The 20,125-nt window shown below is 35.9% G+C and overlaps 1 protein-coding gene across 1 annotated transcript in view; it reads left to right on the top strand.

Annotated features, from left to right (window-relative positions):
- The window catches only part of LOC134529132 (protein phosphatase 1H), a 70,378-nt gene that overhangs the window by 15,420 nt on the left and 34,833 nt on the right, over positions 1 to 20,125 (top strand). The window contains exon 3 of the mRNA XM_063362901.1: positions 19,065 to 19,235. Within this exon, the coding sequence (XP_063218971.1) occupies positions 19,065 to 19,235 (171 nt within the window). The remainder of the gene's footprint in view (positions 1 to 19,064; positions 19,236 to 20,125) is intronic.

Below are 20,125 nucleotides of genomic sequence, written 5' to 3'. Positions count from 1 at the left end.
TGTGTTCCTACACGATATCCAATATCTGAGATCAACAGGATGAATTTCATTTCATTAATATAGCAAAGACATAAATAGTTGTAAGCTTACAGGTACTTTAAGGTTAAGCTGTAAATTTAATTTTTTTTATTTATTAAATGATTTTAAGGATTTATTTTAAATAATTCAAACCAAGTTTAAATGGACTCTATTTAATTATTAATCTTGTCTTGGACTAAAGTGTTACAGTCAAAGGTCATGGAATTAATTCTGCTTTATTACAAGTAGTAGGGCAACAGACATATTTTTTTTTATCTTTTCTTTTAGCTCATTAATAATAATAAAATCAATCATATTAAAATACGTATTCCCCAGAAATTAAGCAGCTACGAGGTGACTAGTCTCATTTTAATATTTAAGGTAATCACCGAGAGTAGTGAAATACTTTCAACCCCCAACGAGAGGTCCACTTAATTAATTTGGGTATGTTTGAGCATCCCGTTTCTAGACTAGCACAAGCTAGGTAATTTAAGATATTTTAATTTTTAATTTTTACATACGTAAGTTCAGTCTTTAACAAGCTACTTGACGTAAATAGTTTTAATTTTTTTTACTCAGAAATACCTCTCTGATATTTTTTGAATCTTCATGAATCTTGTTCCACGATTTCATATATTTAATTTCTGATTACGTTCCTTTTTTTTAATAACCATAATTCGTAAAGTAAGCAAGAATATGTTTGTAGTGTTTTTTTGTACTGATTTTGCGTTAATACTTGTACATGTTTATTTCTTTATTTTCCCTTGCACGTAAATGTGATGTACAGTGACGTACATAGAGTCTGAGCACTGAAGCTGTCACATCTAGCCATTTTTCTTTTTTCTTTTGCATTCTACCCCAAAGTTGGATTTCTTTTACATCGTTATCGATGAGATTGTTTATTTAAGTAAGAGCGACGTGACTTCCAGACGGCAAACTGGTTTCTTTTATGTGTTTTTCTAAAATAGGAGCTAGGTCAAGCTAGCCAACGAGCGGCGCAAAAGTTAGGGTCCTCTGAGCCAACGAGCCATGACCAAGGTCCTCTGAGTGAAATATCTCATGACCATTTTCGAGTGTTCTTTGGGTTACATTCCCACCACTCATCTTTGGACGGCCTATGTTCAAACCCCCTCTCAGGCAGTGCGAAGTCTATCAGCAGTCATGGAAGATCTAACCGCTCCATTATAATTTATCCCTTTTTGATTTATAATTGTTGGTTTATTGAATTTTACATTTCTTTAAATAATTTAAATTTGAGTGCGAAGAGTCGTTAATTTGTCGTTTTTTTTTCAGAATACTTTAAATAATAAATATTAGTTAATAATAATAAACATCAGAGTGGTATGCGCTGAAATTTCTTAATTTGTCGAATATTTAATATTTTTAAATTCATTCTTTCCTACGGATTGTTGATCTGTTGAGGTTTTTCATCCCCAATCATTTAAAATTCCACCAAGGGAATTCCACCCTTAGGTCCTGTGTCACTCCGGGACTGAGGCTCTGTTTCGCCTTCGGGCAAGCAGCAAATTTGACTGTCTTCTCCATCGCCTGACTGTGCAGGGCTAAGTCCCAATGCCTTCGGCTTCTTATGGAAAGACTATTGTACAGGGGTTTACATGCCCACTTTCATTATTTTCAGGGGTACACAAATCCCCACCTTCATAACTGGCACCCGACTGACCAAGTTCCGGTTCCGGCCCAGTGTTTTAGGCCCGCCTCACAGAGCCCATATTTAGAGTTTTTGTCACGTGACACCATTCCCAACATCTGAGATCAACTTTCCTCATGACATCATTCACCGTTAAGGGTAATTTAAATAATTATATACACCTTCCATTTTATCAAAATATTTTTTTTATAAGTAGTAAGATACAGGCGAACCTGGTACTAGTTTTACTAAGAAGTGTAAGTTTATTTTTTTCCCTATATGCTCCGCATTCAAGCGGGGGAGTATGTGCCGAATCAGTGCTACTTTAGGCACGATTTTTTTTATTTTTTTGGTTTTACAAAATTTTAAATTTTTTTATAACTTTAATTTTACGCTTTCGCCCCATCCAAACTTGTTCGGTCAAGTGTACCGGCAGGTTACCTTGTTGAGCAGCATAGTGCTCTCACCACCGTTTCCCACCAAATTTGCTGGGTCTAGCCGACTACAGGACTATCATCAGCAACGGTATCCACTGGCCGTCGCGTTTCGTCACGAGTTTAGCGCTACGCGTGACGAAAGTAGCCGCCCTAAGCTTCCCATGGTCACCCCCACCCCTTCTCGGAGGTGTGCTGAAGTTTGCGGTCTCTAACACGTTTTGGTGTCCTTTTTTCAAGTTCCGCCGCACGTCCCGACGTCTGGCCGGCGAATTCTCCCAGGGCAGGTCATTCACCGGACATACCCCCCACCCCATCCTGGTCCACAGCGGTCATCGGCCAGCCGCAGCAACGACCCCTCTCAAGGCCAAAATCCCCCCCCCCCCCCCACTTGCAAAATGGCGGCCATCAAGTGCCGCGATGGTCTCTGCGAGTTTCCGACCTGCATGCCCACACCATCTATCGGCGAAAGGACGAACCAGCTGAGAGCGAGAGCACACTACTGACCACCCTATCCCCTCCAGGAGAAACAGTCGACCTCACACTCAGTCGATAGGTCGCTGGAGCCCTTTTTTTTTTTTTTTTTTTTTTTTCGGAGCCCTTCGGAGCACTTCGGGTTTCCCGATCCCCTCCTCCAGAGGAACAGACGACCGGACTAAAGTTTAAGTTAGCGTCCCGGCGCCATTTTCAGGGATTTTGAGGGCAGCTCTCGTCCAGCGCGCATCTTTGCAACAGGTCGCAGTAACGACCAGCAGCTATCGTGATCCGCTTTCGGCAATAATGTAGTTGCTTCTGAGCCAGGCCATGTCGCCTAGATTTTTTTAGTTTTTCTTAATAGCTGCCCAAATAGCTAAGTTTAACTTTAGTTTTTTTTTTTTGGTTTTCGCCATAACTATTTCTTCTATGGCTACCGCGAGCTCCCGTGCCGCGCATCCCCGGATCACCCCCAGGGACAGCCACTACCTACTTCACCCTGCCAGCTAAGGTAAGCTGCACTTCGTCCCACACAAACCTGTTAGGTTGCCTTTTTTTTGGGCTTAACTTCGCCCGTCATAAACTGCCTGCTAACCAAGCTAATCCAGGTGGATTATTGGTTACAGGCAGGGTTCCAGAATCCCAGAGGGTTCCAGAATCCCAGAGTACTTCAAGGACCCCAGACCAGTTCAAGATGGCGGCCCAGTTCCGGCGCCACATTTTGCACCTCAACATGTAACTCGTGAGCCTCTATAACGGAGTCTCCCTCCATCTTTCGGCACCCCTCAAAAAGAAGTGAAGAACAGTTTATAACTCCGCCAGTTTTAGGATGTTTTCCATATTATTATAAAATATTGTATTTTAAACACATATATTTGTTTTATGAGCCTGCGAGCTCAATGTTCCTAAACAGTTGAACTTAGCATAGTATGAAATGGTGTCCCCCCCCGGCCCCTCTTTCTTCTTTTTTTATTCGTTAGTTACTCAATGTAATGTATCAAAAATAAGAATCTGACATTGTTAGCAGTTTTGTTTGTAATGGCTGTAATGCCGTAAGATATTTTATAATGTAAGAAACCTATCAATGAAAAGATACTAAACTACTAATCAACAGTAAAAGCCTCTAATAAAACCAAACCATACAAGTGTTTTCATTTGCTGCTACTTGAAACCACAATCCACGTAACCTTTCCTACTGTCAGGGAGGTTAATTTTAAATTGTGTTTGTAAGTGGGCTGTGCCCCTCTGGCAAGTTCTTTTAGATAATTAGCCTGACGCTTCCACCGGACATTTATTATCAATAATTATGGTTTTGTTTTGAGCACAGCACCACGGTTACACCGCTCTCAGGTAGGAACTGAGAGTAGGCAAGCACCGCTCTCAGGTAGGAACTGAGAGTAGGCAAGCATCACTTTCAGATAGGCACTGAGAGTAGGCAAGCACCTCTCAGGTAGGCACTGAGAGTAGGCAAGCATTGCTCTCAGATAGGCACTGAGAGTAGGCAAGCACCTCTCTCAGGTAGGCACTGATCGTAGGCAAGCACTGCTCTCAGGTAGGCACTGAGAGTAGGCAAGCACTGCTCTCAGGTAGACACTGAGAGTAGGCAAGCATTGCTCTCATATAGGCACTGAGAGTAGGCAAGCACCTCTCTCAGGTAGGCACTGATCGTAGGCAAGCACTGCTCTCAGGTAGGCACTGAGAGTAGGCAAGCACTGCTCTCATATAGGCACTGAGAGTAGGCAAGCACCTCTCTCAGATAGGCACTGAGAGTAGGCAAGCACCTCTCTCAGGTAGGCACTGAGAGTAGGCAAGCATTGCTCTCATATAGGCACTGAGAGTAGGCAAGCACCTCTCTCAGGTAGGCACTGATCGTAGGCAAGCACTGCTCTCAGGTAGGCACTGAGAGTAGGCAAGCACTGCTCTCAGGTAGGCACTGATCGTAGGCAAGCACCGCTCTCAGGTAGACACTGAGAGTAGGCAAGCATTGCTCTCAGATAGGCACTGAGAGTAGGCAAGCACTGCTCTCAGGTAGGCACTGATCGTAGGCAAGCACCGCTCTCAGGTAGACACTGAGAGTAGGCAAGCATTGCTCTCAGATAGGCACTGAGAGTAGGCAAGCACCTCTCTCAGGTAGGCACTGAGAGTAGGATCGCACCGCTCTCAGGTAGGCACTGAGAGTAGGCAAGCACCTCTCTCAGGTAGGCACTGAGAGTAGGCAAGCATTGCTCTCAGATAGGCACTGAGAGTAGGCAAGCACCTCTCTCAGGTAGGCACTGATCGTAGGCAAGCACCGCTCTCAGGTAGGCACTAGCTGCAGGAAGGTACTATCTGCAGGGAAAGCACTGAAACCTGTAGACGCTACCCGCAGATAGGCACCACACACAAGTAGGCACTACATACCTGCAATGACTACAACAGACAAGACACGTGATAAATACTGAAGTAGGCCTACATAAGGCATTTAAACTAGGCCAGACAATACAAATACCAGAAATGAATGAAGAAACACAAATATCATGTACATAATCATTTGACATATCAGAAAAATTGATGGACAAGTAGCCCATCAATATATATCAAAATATATAGAAAGTTATTATTTATACTAATATTATAAAGCTGAAGAGTTTTTTTGCTTGTTTGTTTGTTTGAACGCGCTAATCTCAGGAACCACTGGTCCGATTTAAAAAATTATTTCAGTTTTGGATAGTACATTTATCGAGGAAGGCTATAGGCTATATTATATTATCAATAACATTAGGGATCCTTACTAAAAGTCCAATTTAGAATCAAATGCATTGGAGGGGGTTAGATACAACATTTGTACACGTACGAAGTGTGTGTTGACAATGCCGCAGGCGCATAGAAGTTTATTTCCTATTGCCTATTAACATTGTTGCCACGCACTAGATGCCTTATCATTCTTAATTTTCCCATACAAGTAAAAAACACCTGTGTGATATTAACAACAAAGCAATCAGTACCCTCATAAGAGTTCAATTAGTATTTAAATACTTTTTATCACTTTAAATCGCAAACCTAAACTATTGTTTTTTTCCCTCTCTCTGTGATTAATTTGTTTTTTTTATTGCCCTTTTTTTCAAGTATTTATATTTCACAGTAATGTTCCTTATGTTACGCAGGATGACATTTTCCGAAAATTAGATCCCATGGGTGGTTAAAACCAGGCAACAGTGGGTACTTTGTCAGCATGAGAACAGGATTTTGCATTGTTCATGCCTTCTGCGTCTCCATGGCAACGGGCATCGCGCGGCAGTGGCGTACCCACAAGGAGGGGCATGTATAATGAGTGGCGCAAGAGTGATCTGCCTGTAGACTGCCGTAGCGAAGTACGGGTACATCAGTTGTACGTTGCGTGCACGAGTCGGGAAACCATCGGTGCTATTCATTTTCTCTCCGGTACATTATACAGCATTGTAATAAATTTTCACTGAATTTTTTTTTATTTATCATTACTGTAAATGGGAGATGTGGCTTAATTTTTTTCCATTAGTATAGCCGTGCAAAGCCGGGTCGGGCAGCTAGTTGTTTATAAAAGAATATATTTGTTTGGATATTTAAATAAGACCTGATGGTAATCTTCATTTTTGAAGGGTAGCACACACCCATGGTTTTAAGAAGTTAAGGAGTGGTTTTCTGGTATAGATTCTGAAGTCAGTTTGTATTTTAGGACATACGCATCCACATGAGCCAAACAAAAGGCGGTCACAACCTTCGTTTAATGGCTCGAAAGGAATAAATTGATGAGGATTATAAAAATGTCATAATGTGCTTATGGTTGTACAAACAGGTTAACTAAAGGTAGACTGAAATAATATTTGATGCATGAGTTCATTATTATATCAAGTATTTTGTCGGAAGAGTGTACATTGCTTTTCGTAGTCGCAACTACGAAATTTACACGAGTAATAGGTTTTTGTTAATCATAGTTGTTTCTTCAATACTTTTGTTTTCCTGTTGACTTTATGTAATTTCACCCAATTTTAAATTTCATCAAATTGTTTCTGAATACATGTGCCATCAGCTTACTTGCTGTACTAAAAACAGCAAAATTTAATGGTACAAGTTATATATTTGTCAATAATAGTGAGGCTTAACTTATAGGAAGATGTTTTGGCTATTGGTTGGTGCTGGTAACATTTGCAATTATATTTTATAAGGAAGAATTATTTTTTCAACTTAAAGATTATTTTTTGAATGCATTGTGGAAGGGGGTGAGGGGTCGTCAGCATTGATTGGTTACTGCTACTTTTGTCAGTAAATTAGGGAAACTAATAAAAGTATTGACAAAAAGTAGTAGGCTGTTTCCCAGAAAGAAAATTATTTTTAAATGTTACATAGTTTTCTGAAATCAATAGTTGATGACCATATACATTTTAGAAATTGTGGGTAAACATTTATTAATTTATTGTCTCTTCTAAGGATAAAAATGACTAAAAGTAGCATTTTATAGTTGTAATGATGTTTCTCTTGACTATCCCATAAAGGAGAGATTTACAATTACAACTGGGGTCTTAAGAACCTCAAGACTATATAAACTATAGGATAAAAATAATTGGAAATGAGAAACTAGTAATGGATGAGTACTTAAAATTGCTCAAACGAAAACTTTTCTTGCAATGAAATAATTCAAGTATGGAAAAGAATCATGTAATATACTAATCACATAGTTAATATTTCTGTAGGAAGGAAGGTGTTATCACTTGGTAATGTGGCTAGTAGCAGCTTCTGGTAATAAGATGAATAATAAGTCAAGTGAAAGCTTTATATAAAAAACGAAATAAGCCCTGAATCTTTTGGTGTGTAGACAACTGCTATTCCCCCAAAAATTACTTTAAAAAAAACTTTTTGTACATAATTTAGAAGTAGTAGTGTTATGTAGGCGAGTCAATTCCTGACAACTTTACTGTTAATATTGCCTTACATTTAAATCAAAGCTAATGATATCTGAAATGTCAATTAATTTTTTCCGATATTGGTTTCAACAATGTCTAATAACCCAAATATATGTGTGAAACATTGGTGTAAATGTGATGTTCTTGAAGCATAAATTACATAAAAATGAAGGGCATATAATTTTAGCAATAGCTAAATTGATTAATTAACACTGATATAGTCTGCCTGTACACTATTAAATTTGGAAGTGATTAGTTTTTCGGGCCCACCTGGTCAACTAAAGTAGGTAGTTATTGCATTTTAATATTAACAATACAAATTTTACTATATTGTAAGACAACATATATTTTTCATTTTACTACATTAGCAAGATAAACTTACACATACGCATCATTTCCAGCAAATAGCTGACAAAAAATTGACCATATTGCATTTACATTGTAGCTAATAATTATTATGTTTTGCTACCAGTAGGGTGTGTGGTCATTCTCGTTTTTATTTCACAGCAAAGATTTCACAAACTCACTTCCTTATTTCTTACCTCCATGCAGACAAATGTTTTGCTGATAACCTACCTATTTATATGCCACCATGTGACTTACACAGCTGTCAGTTTAGTTTATTTATATTTATAAAATGCCAGTGTAAGGGATACTTATGTCACACACACACACACACACACACACATATATATATATATATAACTAAGTAGGCTAAAGTAGCTAACTAAATCAATTTTATATTTATCCATGCATATAGGTAACATTTTTTTTTTGGTGTGGTTTCAAAAGGTTTTTTACTTGTGAAGGTTGTAGAGTTGCTACTTCTGGAAATTAAGACGAATAGTAACTTGAGTGAAATGTTGATTAGGTTAGGTCAGCTACGTAAATAACATGTAAATTGTAATCTTAACAAAGATTTTGTGTGTTGTTAATGTAGCTGACCTAACCTAACCAATGTTTCACGTAGTTTTTAAACTTATTTCCTCGAAGCAGTGACAGCAATGTGGTGTTTCTACATGCAGGTACAATTTGTTTTTGTATATCTCACTCACTTCCACTAAGCTGCAACGTACAATATTTACCAAATATTTTTCCTTGCCCAAATTAAATATTGTGATCTGAAAGAAGTACTATATTAGTACCTTATTTGTTATGTTTTTTGTTAGTGCTTTTTTTCCCCCTTTAGTAATTCAAGAAATGTTCTTCCAAACTATTCCAAATGATTTAATAAGTAGTTGCAAAGTCAGAATATGTAATATTTAAATACTTTTACTGAACAAAATAAAAATACAGTAAGTTAAGTTTTGAAGTTAAGAGGCTTTTCCAAAAACATGGAAATAAAATTGTGTACTGCTGCTCTTAGTTATCATCCTGCAAATCTGCACAACTATGCATGCCAGAGTGCAAAGGGAAAGAGTACAGCGGTCACTGTGGTCTACCCGCAGTATTATTTCTAATTTTAAATAAATAACCAAACAACCAATGGAGCAGGTAGGTGGGTATGCCTCCTAGCTCAGTTTGCCCTCATTATTTCTGGAAAGAAGAATCGTACAAATATATAATAAATAAAAAAGGAAATAATAGTTGATTTTGTGGTATAATTAATAAATATTAACGCACTCAAACCATAACGCATAAATTTTATTTGTATTATTTCTCTCTATAAAAGCACACAAACTCCCCATTTTCTAAAATTTTCATACCTAGCATGTTTCAGGATTAAAATGATTTTTTTTTTGATAGCAAATATTCCCCTCCCTCTTAAACTTTAATGCATAGTTTCAGGTTGGGTTTCCAAGCTGTCTCTGATACACTGTTTTCAAAGTCAACACACATTAAAGAAAGTTAAACCAAAATGCTGGAGATAATATGTTAACAAATGTTTGTAGAATTTTTCATGCCATTTATAAGTTCTAAATTTGGTTTTTTTTTAGAATCATTAGCTGTATCATTGAATATATATAACATATAGAAGTCGCGAGGGGATACAATTTATTCTGCCGGTTTTGGAATCCAAACTGAGGTAGTTGGAAGCTCCCCCGCCAGACAGCTCTGCTTTCGAAAAGAAGACACTCGTGGTTAGTGTCTCCCATGCTAGAGTGCTATAGTATCACTTGTCGCGGGCATGTTTTCTCTCTCTCTCTCTCTCTCTCTCTCTCTCTCTCTCTCTCAATCTTTTGTATTTTGTTTCCGTTGCTGTGTGGAGGGCCAGCGCATTCACAAGGCGGGAGGTTATGCTCGTCAAAATGATGCGTAAATATATTTAACACACATGTATTTTGTTTAAAGAACCGAAAACAAAAGATAATTCCTTGAAATATTACACAATTATTTAAAAACAGCCACATAAATCAGTGATGGATTGGTGTTTTATTCCAGATGGTGTAATAATTATTGTATTTGAATAAAAATTGGTCCAGTAGGATATAAAATAAATATTTTATTCACCAAATTAATTAAAGTACCTCAAAGAATCCACTTTAATATGAATTCAACCAATTGTATGCAAAGCGGAAATTATAAAATACCGGACACTGTTATATAAATGGTTGATCAGTGTAAATCTGTGCATGAACTTAGTCATACATTCATAAAAACTTTTGTAAGCTATATCACAAGAAACTCGTTTTTATCGAGAAAAAAAATTGTATGTTAAAGAAATAACTAAACAGTAAACATGTACATACATTTCATTTATGTTTGCATACATGCAGTGAATATTATTTTGCAGTGATAAATTAATATTCTATTAACATGGCTAGGTCTAAAAAAAGTTTATAGAAAATTTTAAAAATATTTACTACCTATACTTTTCAGAAGTAAGGTTGGTTTGTAAATTCTCCTTCAGGAGCATTTTACAACACAGTGCATTAAATTGCATTACAAGTCACACAAAAAATCTTTTAAAATGGGTAGAAGTAAAATAAAAATACCAAAAACAAATGATTATACGTACTATTTTATCATCTTTATAATTTCGAAATAATGAGAGCCCAGTAACTTTGAGTTAAGTTGGTGTATAAAACTCTTGCGAAAAACATTTCTCTGTATTCTAGAGTTGTTTGTAGAGTTTATTTACATGCACAAAAACTTTCAATATAAAAAAAGCCACAATATCATCCTATCATAGTAGTTGACATTTTTGACAGGTCGTGCAACGAAATTTGAGACTTTGACATATGAATTATGTGAAGCATTAAGAATTTGTGAAGCAATAAACAAAATTAACACATGTTCATACTAAATCCAGACTAGCTAATCATGTATTAATAACTTTTGTTTATTTTACAGTAAAATATTCAGCGGCCAAAGACTTAAGCCGTCACAATAAATTTAATTTAAAGCCATCTTAAGTGAAACAGACTCTAGCTAAATGAGGCCCAGTAATTTTGAGCGAAATTGTAATCGTGCAAGTTCCCATGTACCACAGCTGTATTTAGGTACCTTATATTATGTATATGCAGGCACAATAAATTTCAATATCACTTAACAACTTAAAAAACAAAACAAAAAGAAAACAGAGTACAAAATAAATTTCAAAGAATTATTTCATTCTAAATATCAGTATATAAAACTCTTCCATTGCGTATAAAAATTTTGTAACTTTTACTTCCGTACATTCTTAATGATATTAAACATGCACAATGCCATCTAATGACATTTAACAAAACTATTATGTTATTGGCCCTAGTTATACGTTATGTATACGTTTTATACGTTAAGTGAAATAATCTCATTATTAACCACTTAACATTCCATTAACATTTTCAAAAACTGTTCCGAAAAAATCATTTTTTTTTTATTACAAAATAGAAAAATACTTTAGAAATGTAACGAAAAACAGTTGGCCTTTTTTTTTTTTAAAATTGGTTTGTTTATGAAATATGAAGGACGATAATTTTACCAGAGTTTTATCCCGAGTTAACTAGGGCAGTCATTATGTCGGCGTAAATATGTTTTTCTTGCAGCGGAAATGCAAATTATATAATATTTTGTCATATTTTGTTAATCTATTTTAATTTCGCGTAATTAATTACGTTTGCATTAAGTTATACAATACAATTAATAATATTTATGAAACAAAGTTTACATAAGTACACATTATATGTCACACAGTCAGGAAAAAAACCCATAAAAATGTTCCCAATGTATAATACTTTCTATAATACGCAAATAAAGTACATGTATAGAGTTTTATGTAATACACTTTATATTTTATGCATATCCTAGCTACAGAAATCCACAAATAAATGTTATATTTTAAAATATTTTTGCTAGTAATGGATACACTTTATTATGAACACGATAAAAAACAATCAAAACAAATCTAATAAACATTACCTACATGCATAAATGTCTAAAGCGAAAAGTAAATTCTTACCCACACACTATTATTGTTTTAGGTAAAAGCTACGTGCTATAGCATTCTATATATTTGATGTAGTGTGGTACACTCTAAAACAAGGAGTAATGCACAGAGGCACATTACAGTCTGGGCAGAAATATCTTGTTTCCCTTCGAATTCTTTTGCCCTTTCCATCACGCACTCTACTGCACATTCCACATTGTCATGTTGGATTAGACTTTTTCTCTGTTGGAGGTAATGTTTCAGGAAAATGGCACCCTGTTAGCCTTATTGGTGGAGGTGTTTTCCCAGGACGACCATGTTTGGCTGCGTATTCAGGATGGTGGCATTTCTCCATGGTTAGTTTCACTAGCTCCATCCGATACTGCAGCGCTGACTTACTTCCTCCAGATTTCCTGTACAATACAAATTAATTCCACATTGAAAGATCTAGAAGGTGGAAAAAAATTTTCCTGTAGTATTTTTTGCCTCTTTTCCTTGGAACGGTAAAGTCTGACAGATATTGATCTACACGATCTTCTCCTCCCATGGTATCATTGTAAGCAACTACCACTTTTGGTTTCAATTTATCTTCGCCTTTTTTTGTGACCTTCACCATTTCAGTGTTATGTACAGTTGAAATCAAGCAGATATCTTTTTTGTCTTTCCATTTCATTACACACACATTTTCACGCTGGTACCCGGTTATTTCCCCTTTACGCAACTTTGTCTCTCGCAAGGCCTTGGGGACATCTTTTCTCGTTGGTCTCAGTGTCCCATAGACGTCTGTTTTGTGTGAAATCAACAAGTCGGCTAACTGTGGCGAATTATAAAAATTGTCCATTGTTAGGCAATAGCCTTTGTTGAGTAGAGGCTTGATGAGATTCATCACAACTTGCGAGGATACTGGTAAATCAGTGAACTCATTCCCAAGCACAGTGCCTTTCCCTGTGTAAATTATGAAGTTCCAGACATACCCTGACTTAGATTCACACAGAAGGTACGTTTTTATACCATACCTGGCTCTTTTCAAAGGAATGTACTGAACCCATCCCAAACGGCCCTTATAGAGAAGCAGGCTTTCGTCTATTGTGATGTGCTGACAAGGCGTACACAGGTTACGAAACTTTTCAACCAGAATGTCGTAAACAGGCCAAATTTTATTCAGCTTAGGACTGGGGTGATTGTCTGGATTGTAGTTTTCATTGTTGGAAAAATGTAAATATTGTTTTATCTGTAAAAACCTTCTTGAAGACATACATTATGGAAAAAATGGAGTCGAAATTAGTGGATTTTTTGACCAGTACTGTGTCAGTTCGGTTTTTTTTTATGATACTTTGCAAAATATTCAGAGCAAAAAAAAACACGCATTTCATCACATTGCACAGGTTGCCACACCCGATTTGAATTACCAGGTGAGTTCATTTGACACTGATTAGCATATCTATTTGTCTCGTCAGTAATAAGTTTCACAAGGTCATCGTCAAAAAACTGGTGGAAAAACAAAAGTATGTCAGCATCCTCACCTACTATGAAATTCACTGCAGGAGTACCATGGAATGCATAGTTTGGGGGTGCCGGTGATGCAAGAACAGTGTTGATTTTGCACCACTGACGTGCAGACTGAAGAACATTGTCACTTTCCGAATCTGAACTATCAGAACCAGTGTCAGAACTTGTGTACACCGTATCACTTCCACTTTCTGCTACAGCATCTTCTAAATCCGATCCTTCAATATCCACTAACTGTTCTGTTTCCATTTCAAAACAAAATAAAAATCACTGAAAGAAATTCACAAATTACATATTACATTCGTAGCCGAATACAAAAGAAAACATCACAATAAGTATGACAATCCCCATGGCAAAACTCACTCAAAATAAAAATATTCAGTTGATATATTCATACAATTATTTATGAAATACGAATACGTAATGAAAGAAATTGTCTACTTGACTGACGCAAAACTCGCAAAAAATCAGTTTGTCTCTGATCACTGCACTGTGCACGGTAAGGTAATGAAATCTAAATAGATAGTGCACCCTATCAAGGAAATAATAAACTAAATCCTTGTAAACAAATATGTGTAAGTTACGAACGTTTCATGAACACGCTTATCATCTTGCGTGTCGGCAAGCGCACAGATCTGCCATCTCTGTTACAAAGCTTGAACTGTACACAGATAGTCGATATGTGCCGCAATCTACACGGAAAAAAGTAAACTACAAGAGCGAAGAAACACGACGGAAATATTCGGGATACATAACAAAGGACAGCAAAGTGAATTGTGTCACGAGTATACTCGGGTTAGCATAAAATTACCACTTTATATAACCCGAGTTAGTTCGGGTTAACATGTTAAGTGGTTAAGTACTCTTTTTGAGACATTAACTAATGTAAAATATTTCATTGTTGAGCTTTAGCAAACGACTTACACACGTGCAATCACGGACACGTATAGAGGGATGTTTATAAATCAATGACTCGTTAGAAAATGTACGTGTTTGTTTCAGCGTCTGTGAAATATGTAAAAATATGATCGTGTAAAACGCAGAGGAATAATAAACTGTCATATGTCAGGACTGAGATTATTTGTCAGAAATGTTTGTTGAAAGCTTTCAAACTAGCAATAGTTCTAATGAAGGAATAGCCAAATCAAAATATGCTAAAATTTTGCTCGTAGTCGAATTAAATCCGATATTTTTGTTACACTTTACACATATTTAGTAGTGTCCAGGGGAATTAAAATCAAAAGTCCTTATGAATAGGAAGTGAGGTAGAGTCAGAAACTTGAAAGAATTGTAAAAAAAAAGGCACTTGTTTTTGATTTTTAAAGAAATATCTCATAAATGATTAACCTTAAAAGAAAATGTTTTTTATAAAAAAAGAAAGAGCATTACAAATCCTATAAAAGATTCTTTTCACTTTTTCATATCTCCAATATTGTTTGAGATAGTTTCACTTTAAAAAATGAGTTTTTATTTTTTATTTTATCTGAAACCTTTTTCCTATAGCAACTGACCTATATATTTGTGAACGGTGCCTCTCGTGTGCCAAATGCTGTCACTTGACTTTACAAGACATGTTGACCCCAGAATTCAACATTTTTGCATATCAGGGTTACTTCTCAAAGAAAAGAACTGATAGCGTTTGGTCAGACAGACCACAGAACAGACTTAAATGCGTAACATGAAAATTGTTGGAAGCCTCACACAAGGACGAGGATTCACTGATAATTTCTTGAGCGAGTGGACCATGGGGATGACTGCAACTGCATCTGCTCATCATTGAAGTTATGCATTATTCATTTTATATCTTTGAACAACTTGATTTCTGACAATCTCGAAGAAGAATAGATGCCACAGATTAATATAAGATCTCTGATTAGCTAAATAATCACCCACCATTTTCTGGATCACAATCAAATCATGTCTATAGCAACTGGACTAGTAGGGGATGCCACAGTTACCTTTTTCAATGCTATAGTAATAGGCAAGCAATCAATACAGAGTAATGTTGAAAAAAAGTCTAATCAAGCATTGTCACGAAAAGATCAAGCTCTCCCTCTGGCGAATATTAGCTACACTATTACTTTCAATTGTAATAGCTCATTTTTTTATCATTTGTTAGTGTTCCAGAGGATAACGATAAGTGAAGAAAAATAGGATGACTTGATCATGTATATGCAGTATGAGTTGGCTCCATTTCCTTTAGCTCTCTTTGACGAAGCTGGGATACGCAAAACCAAGAAAGCAACCCTGTACATGTTTTAAGTGACAAGGGAGAATTTGGACTTGGAGAACGCTGATTTTGTTCTTAATGGTGGATTCTTACTACACAGTCATATAGCAGACAAGTGGTACTGATTCTTCTATTTGCCCAAAATATGTCAATTACATTATCATTTCCTATTTATCATGACTGTTGATGTAACATTCCGTGCAGACCACTGAACAATTGTAACACAAAATCATAAACATCGGATTGAATTTGAGCACATAATATACTTTGATTGGGCTAGAAGTCTATAACGCCTCGTGTTTAAATGAGTACCTACTTTTTAGAATCTCAATATAAGTGTCTTCCATGTTAATTTTTTTTCTGGATACATAATAAAATATTTTGGAATTTAAATTGTTCATAACTTAGGTAATAACGGTAGAATTCAATGCATTTTAAACAGTTTTATATACTTAAAAAAAAGTACTGAGGTTGTTGTGTGGACCAATTTTTACCATGTTTTTGTTTTTATTTTCATATAAAACAAAAGTTCAAACTTATGTTTTTCTTACACTAATCCACTTACAAAGTATGTTCTCTTTTTGGTAAATAAACACAAAATTTTTCACATGACTTTTTTGACAGCGATCATTAAGCTACTAACATCTTAATAGTGTAAAGTAATAAACAAAAAGAATACCAATGCAGCTGCAGTCTATCTACTCACAAATAATTAATTGTTTATTTATTTCTTAAGCATATTTTGCTAAAGATCTTAAAAATTTTGTTGAAACGCTTGCTAAACAAATGCATTTTATGTGAAACAGACGACGTGGGTAATACTTGGCTAAAACTTTGCGTTTATTAAAATTTACATTGAAAATTAACTAGCGTTCACTCGGTTTTAGTCAAAATGATGAAATTAAAAATATGTGGTTGTTGTAATCTAATTAGTTTTTGAAAGTAATTAAAACGTGGATATTTTAAATATAAAAGAAAATAATTCTTTACTAATTCATATTAAATAATTAGGACTTTCCTCGCATACTCGCGTCAACTTTTTTTTTACACAGTATCTAACTGATAAATAATGTAAAACAAAATTGGCACGTTATAATTCACAACTTCCCTGTCCTTATTTTTAACTGGAAAATGGAACATTGATGTGCCTCGTGAACTGATCCTCGTATTTTGACAACCCGTGTACACACATTTCTTACCCTTCAGAATGTTTGACATTATAAAATTATCAATGCAAAATAAAGTTGAAATAAGGAGGTATTTAACTTTTAAATTAAATCATATTTTAAACTCAACACCGACTGTAGGCCTGATACAAAGGTCTTACGAGCTAATTTTCACGTTACTAGGGTACACAATCCCTCCATACAGTAATCCCAGTGACTGTCTTCTCCCGGGGTTTCGTGGCTCTCAAAGGCAGTGGTAAGGAATACTTATCGTCAAGGTCGCAGAGCGGTGCTGATACCAGCTTCCCGAATATGGGAGGGTGAAGGGAGGTGGCATGATTGGCTGGTTAACGTAGTACGTCCTAAGACCGCTAAGGGCGTGCACTGTCGATACCCAGCGATTGAAGCGAGCGCTGTGACGGAGCTTCCTACTACAACTATTCTTCTGCGAAACCGGCCAGAAAATTTAACCTGGGCTCGCGACTTCTATACATTATATATATTCAATGGCTGTATGAAGCATGTGATAACCTCAGATACTAGCAACTCAAAACATATGCAAAGAAATAAATTGAATAAAAATCTAGCTTCTTAATACTGCAACTATGATATAATTCACTTTACTTTTTTTCTTGCAACTTAGCTTTTTATGGGGCCATGCCTAGCATTTGGCAGGCCAGTTAAAATTTTTTAACAATAATTGGGTTCAAGAAAATGTTGTTTGTAAAAATTTAGTTGTTAAAAATATATATAATGCATTGAAAACCAATATAAAACTGTTGAGAAAACATTCCACTCATATTATACGTCTGTTTTTGAAATATTTTTATAATAGGGTGAAAAATAAAATCCTTGATTTTATGTGTTATCCTTCTTATGTATCTGTTTGGGTGTAAACTGTGAACAGTTATTCTGGTTGCAAAACACCATGTGTGTCCGTAAATTCACTGTCAAACAGTTTAACATTTGATACTTCGTAAACACCATGTTTGTCATGTCACATTGTAACAAGGATATGTTGGCTGGCTTTCCTGTGTGTATAATATTCTGAGAATCATCAAGTCAATTAAGATAACACAACATGGTGCTCCACCAGATAACTATACTCACAGCTGAATAAAATCTCCAGAAATATTTGTAATAAATTGTTCTCATCATTTATGATTTCGCAACGTCTTGGGAACTTTGCAGAAACCTCGCCAAAGCTTCCTTGCACCACACGAACCTTTTACTCGGCACGTGGTGCTTAACTAAATACAGTCGTCATCGCCGGTGCAGCCGTGTCGCCAGCCACTCGCTCGCCGTCCCAATCGACTCGGGTCACCTCCTGTGTTCATCATCGCGTAACTCGTTCTCGTTGCCCGCGAGTTCAACCGAGCTGCCATCTGCCCTCAGTCATCAACCGAACCAAGTCTCTGTCAGCTTAATTCATTCTGTGACTTCACTCGTTTCTCTTACTGCCGCCATCACTCATCGCTCTCTAGGAACTGCCAACTCGACTACCACCGAACTCAGCCTGGCTACTTACACTGGCCACAACAACGTCTTGCAAAGTTCAATTTTAAAGAATGTATATAGATTAAACAAGACTATCTGTATGTAAATTAAATAAGACTATATATAACAAATAATTCATCTAATATTACTTACTAAGGCCAGATGGATTTGAAGCGCTGCCTCAGTACATTAAGCAATTACTAGAAGCAGGTACTTTTTAATTTCTTATACATGTTTATTTTATGTTGTTTGAAAGATATTATTTTATAATCATGAATATCTAGGAGTATGTACCTATGATTTCCATTTCAGTTGTAAGAAAAAAAATTAGGTCATTAAGTTGGTCCAGTACAAATTTTTAATTATAATTCTAGATTTTCCCTCTCATACTATTATTATTTCTGAGTTTTGAATTTTGTTATTAGCATTTATTTAAAATGTTTAATAGCTATACATATTTTGAACAAAATGTTGTTGGTGTGATTTGCTATTGCATTGTGTGTACTTATATTTAATTTAATTTTAAAATTTCAGCATAAACTATTAAAAAAAATGTTTTGACCTATTTAGGATCTTTATGACGACTTTGATGCTAAATTATAATTATGAATTAGTATTTTATTTTTAACATGAACATAGACATGCAATTCTTTTAAATGTAAATTTAATGGCTTAATGAAATGGTGAAAGTAGTAAAAAGCAAAGCTCAGATAATTTCTAATATTGTTTGTTTGTGTCATTTTCACGTTGATGTGTTTGTGTGGTGTATCTGTGCATGGCTCTGGCTGAACTGAAAACAAGCTGTACGCATGTTTTTTTAGGAGAAGTTGGTAGACATTGTGGACCATCTGCTGCCGCCTCTAGACGGAAGTCCAGCCTCGGCTCTGGGAAGTAATGTGACTCGAGGCGGGGTGTCAATGTGGTTCCCTGAAAAGGAGGTGTCTGTTGACTCTTTAATAATTGGTGCTCTCGAGTCAGCATTCTGGGATATGGTAAAACAACTTTTTTTGTAGTAATTTACATGGTTAGGTGTATTTCTACATGTACAAAATAATCATAAACAATTTCTCTGAAATAATATCGGCCTTAAATTAGCCAAATGTTTAGTACATCTTAAAAGAACAATTTATAAAGATAAAAGTAGTTTTGCTGATTTTAGTCATTTGTTTTTCATGCTTTGAGTGATGATGTACTGGTACATTATTTATTTGATACTTCAGCTTTTGGGGTGAATTTACTGTTCCTACTTTTTAAAATCTTATTTTGAACTTTGCAAATAGGTATATTGCTACAGTCTGACCTGTTTTTTTTGGGCTCTACACATCATATCGACAGCGAGGTAACATAGTGTAATTATAACTACCCGGCATTAAGTTAGGTATTTAAAATTCATGTCAACTGGCAGATTTTGTCTAGGCTCAAGTTTATTTACAAATAAGGGTGTAAAATAATCCCTGCTTTCTTTAAAGCGAGAACTTGTGATCGTTTTCACACTTGATGTTTGTCATTACTCTTTACATTTATTTTATTTCTTTTAACACTTAATCTTGGGATGAACCAAAACATCAATATGATTGCCTTGTGCAGCTACCTTTTACTATTTAGTACCGTAGCAGGTCTATGCCGCACTACATGATTTTGAGAGGATGACAGTGAACTGACGTATTGAGATATTTTTCCTAGGCACCCCTCCACTGTCTTCAAAATACTCAAGCCAAAAATGTAAAAGATAACACAATAAAAATATTTATTGATGATACTGGAAAAATTGTTAACTAGAAAGAATTGATGAAACATCAAGTTCCTTTTGACGTGACATCTAATAAATCAATTAATGCTGGCTGCACGCATGAAAAAGTGTCCCGTTACACACAATGTTCCG

Source organism: Bacillus rossius, chromosome 2, assembly GCF_032445375.1.
Source record: "Bacillus rossius redtenbacheri isolate Brsri chromosome 2, Brsri_v3, whole genome shotgun sequence".
Taxonomy (NCBI): Eukaryota; Metazoa; Arthropoda; class Insecta; order Phasmatodea; family Bacillidae; genus Bacillus; species Bacillus rossius.
Note: the sequence above shows the minus strand (reverse complement) of the source record. Positions and strands in the feature narration are given on the sequence as shown.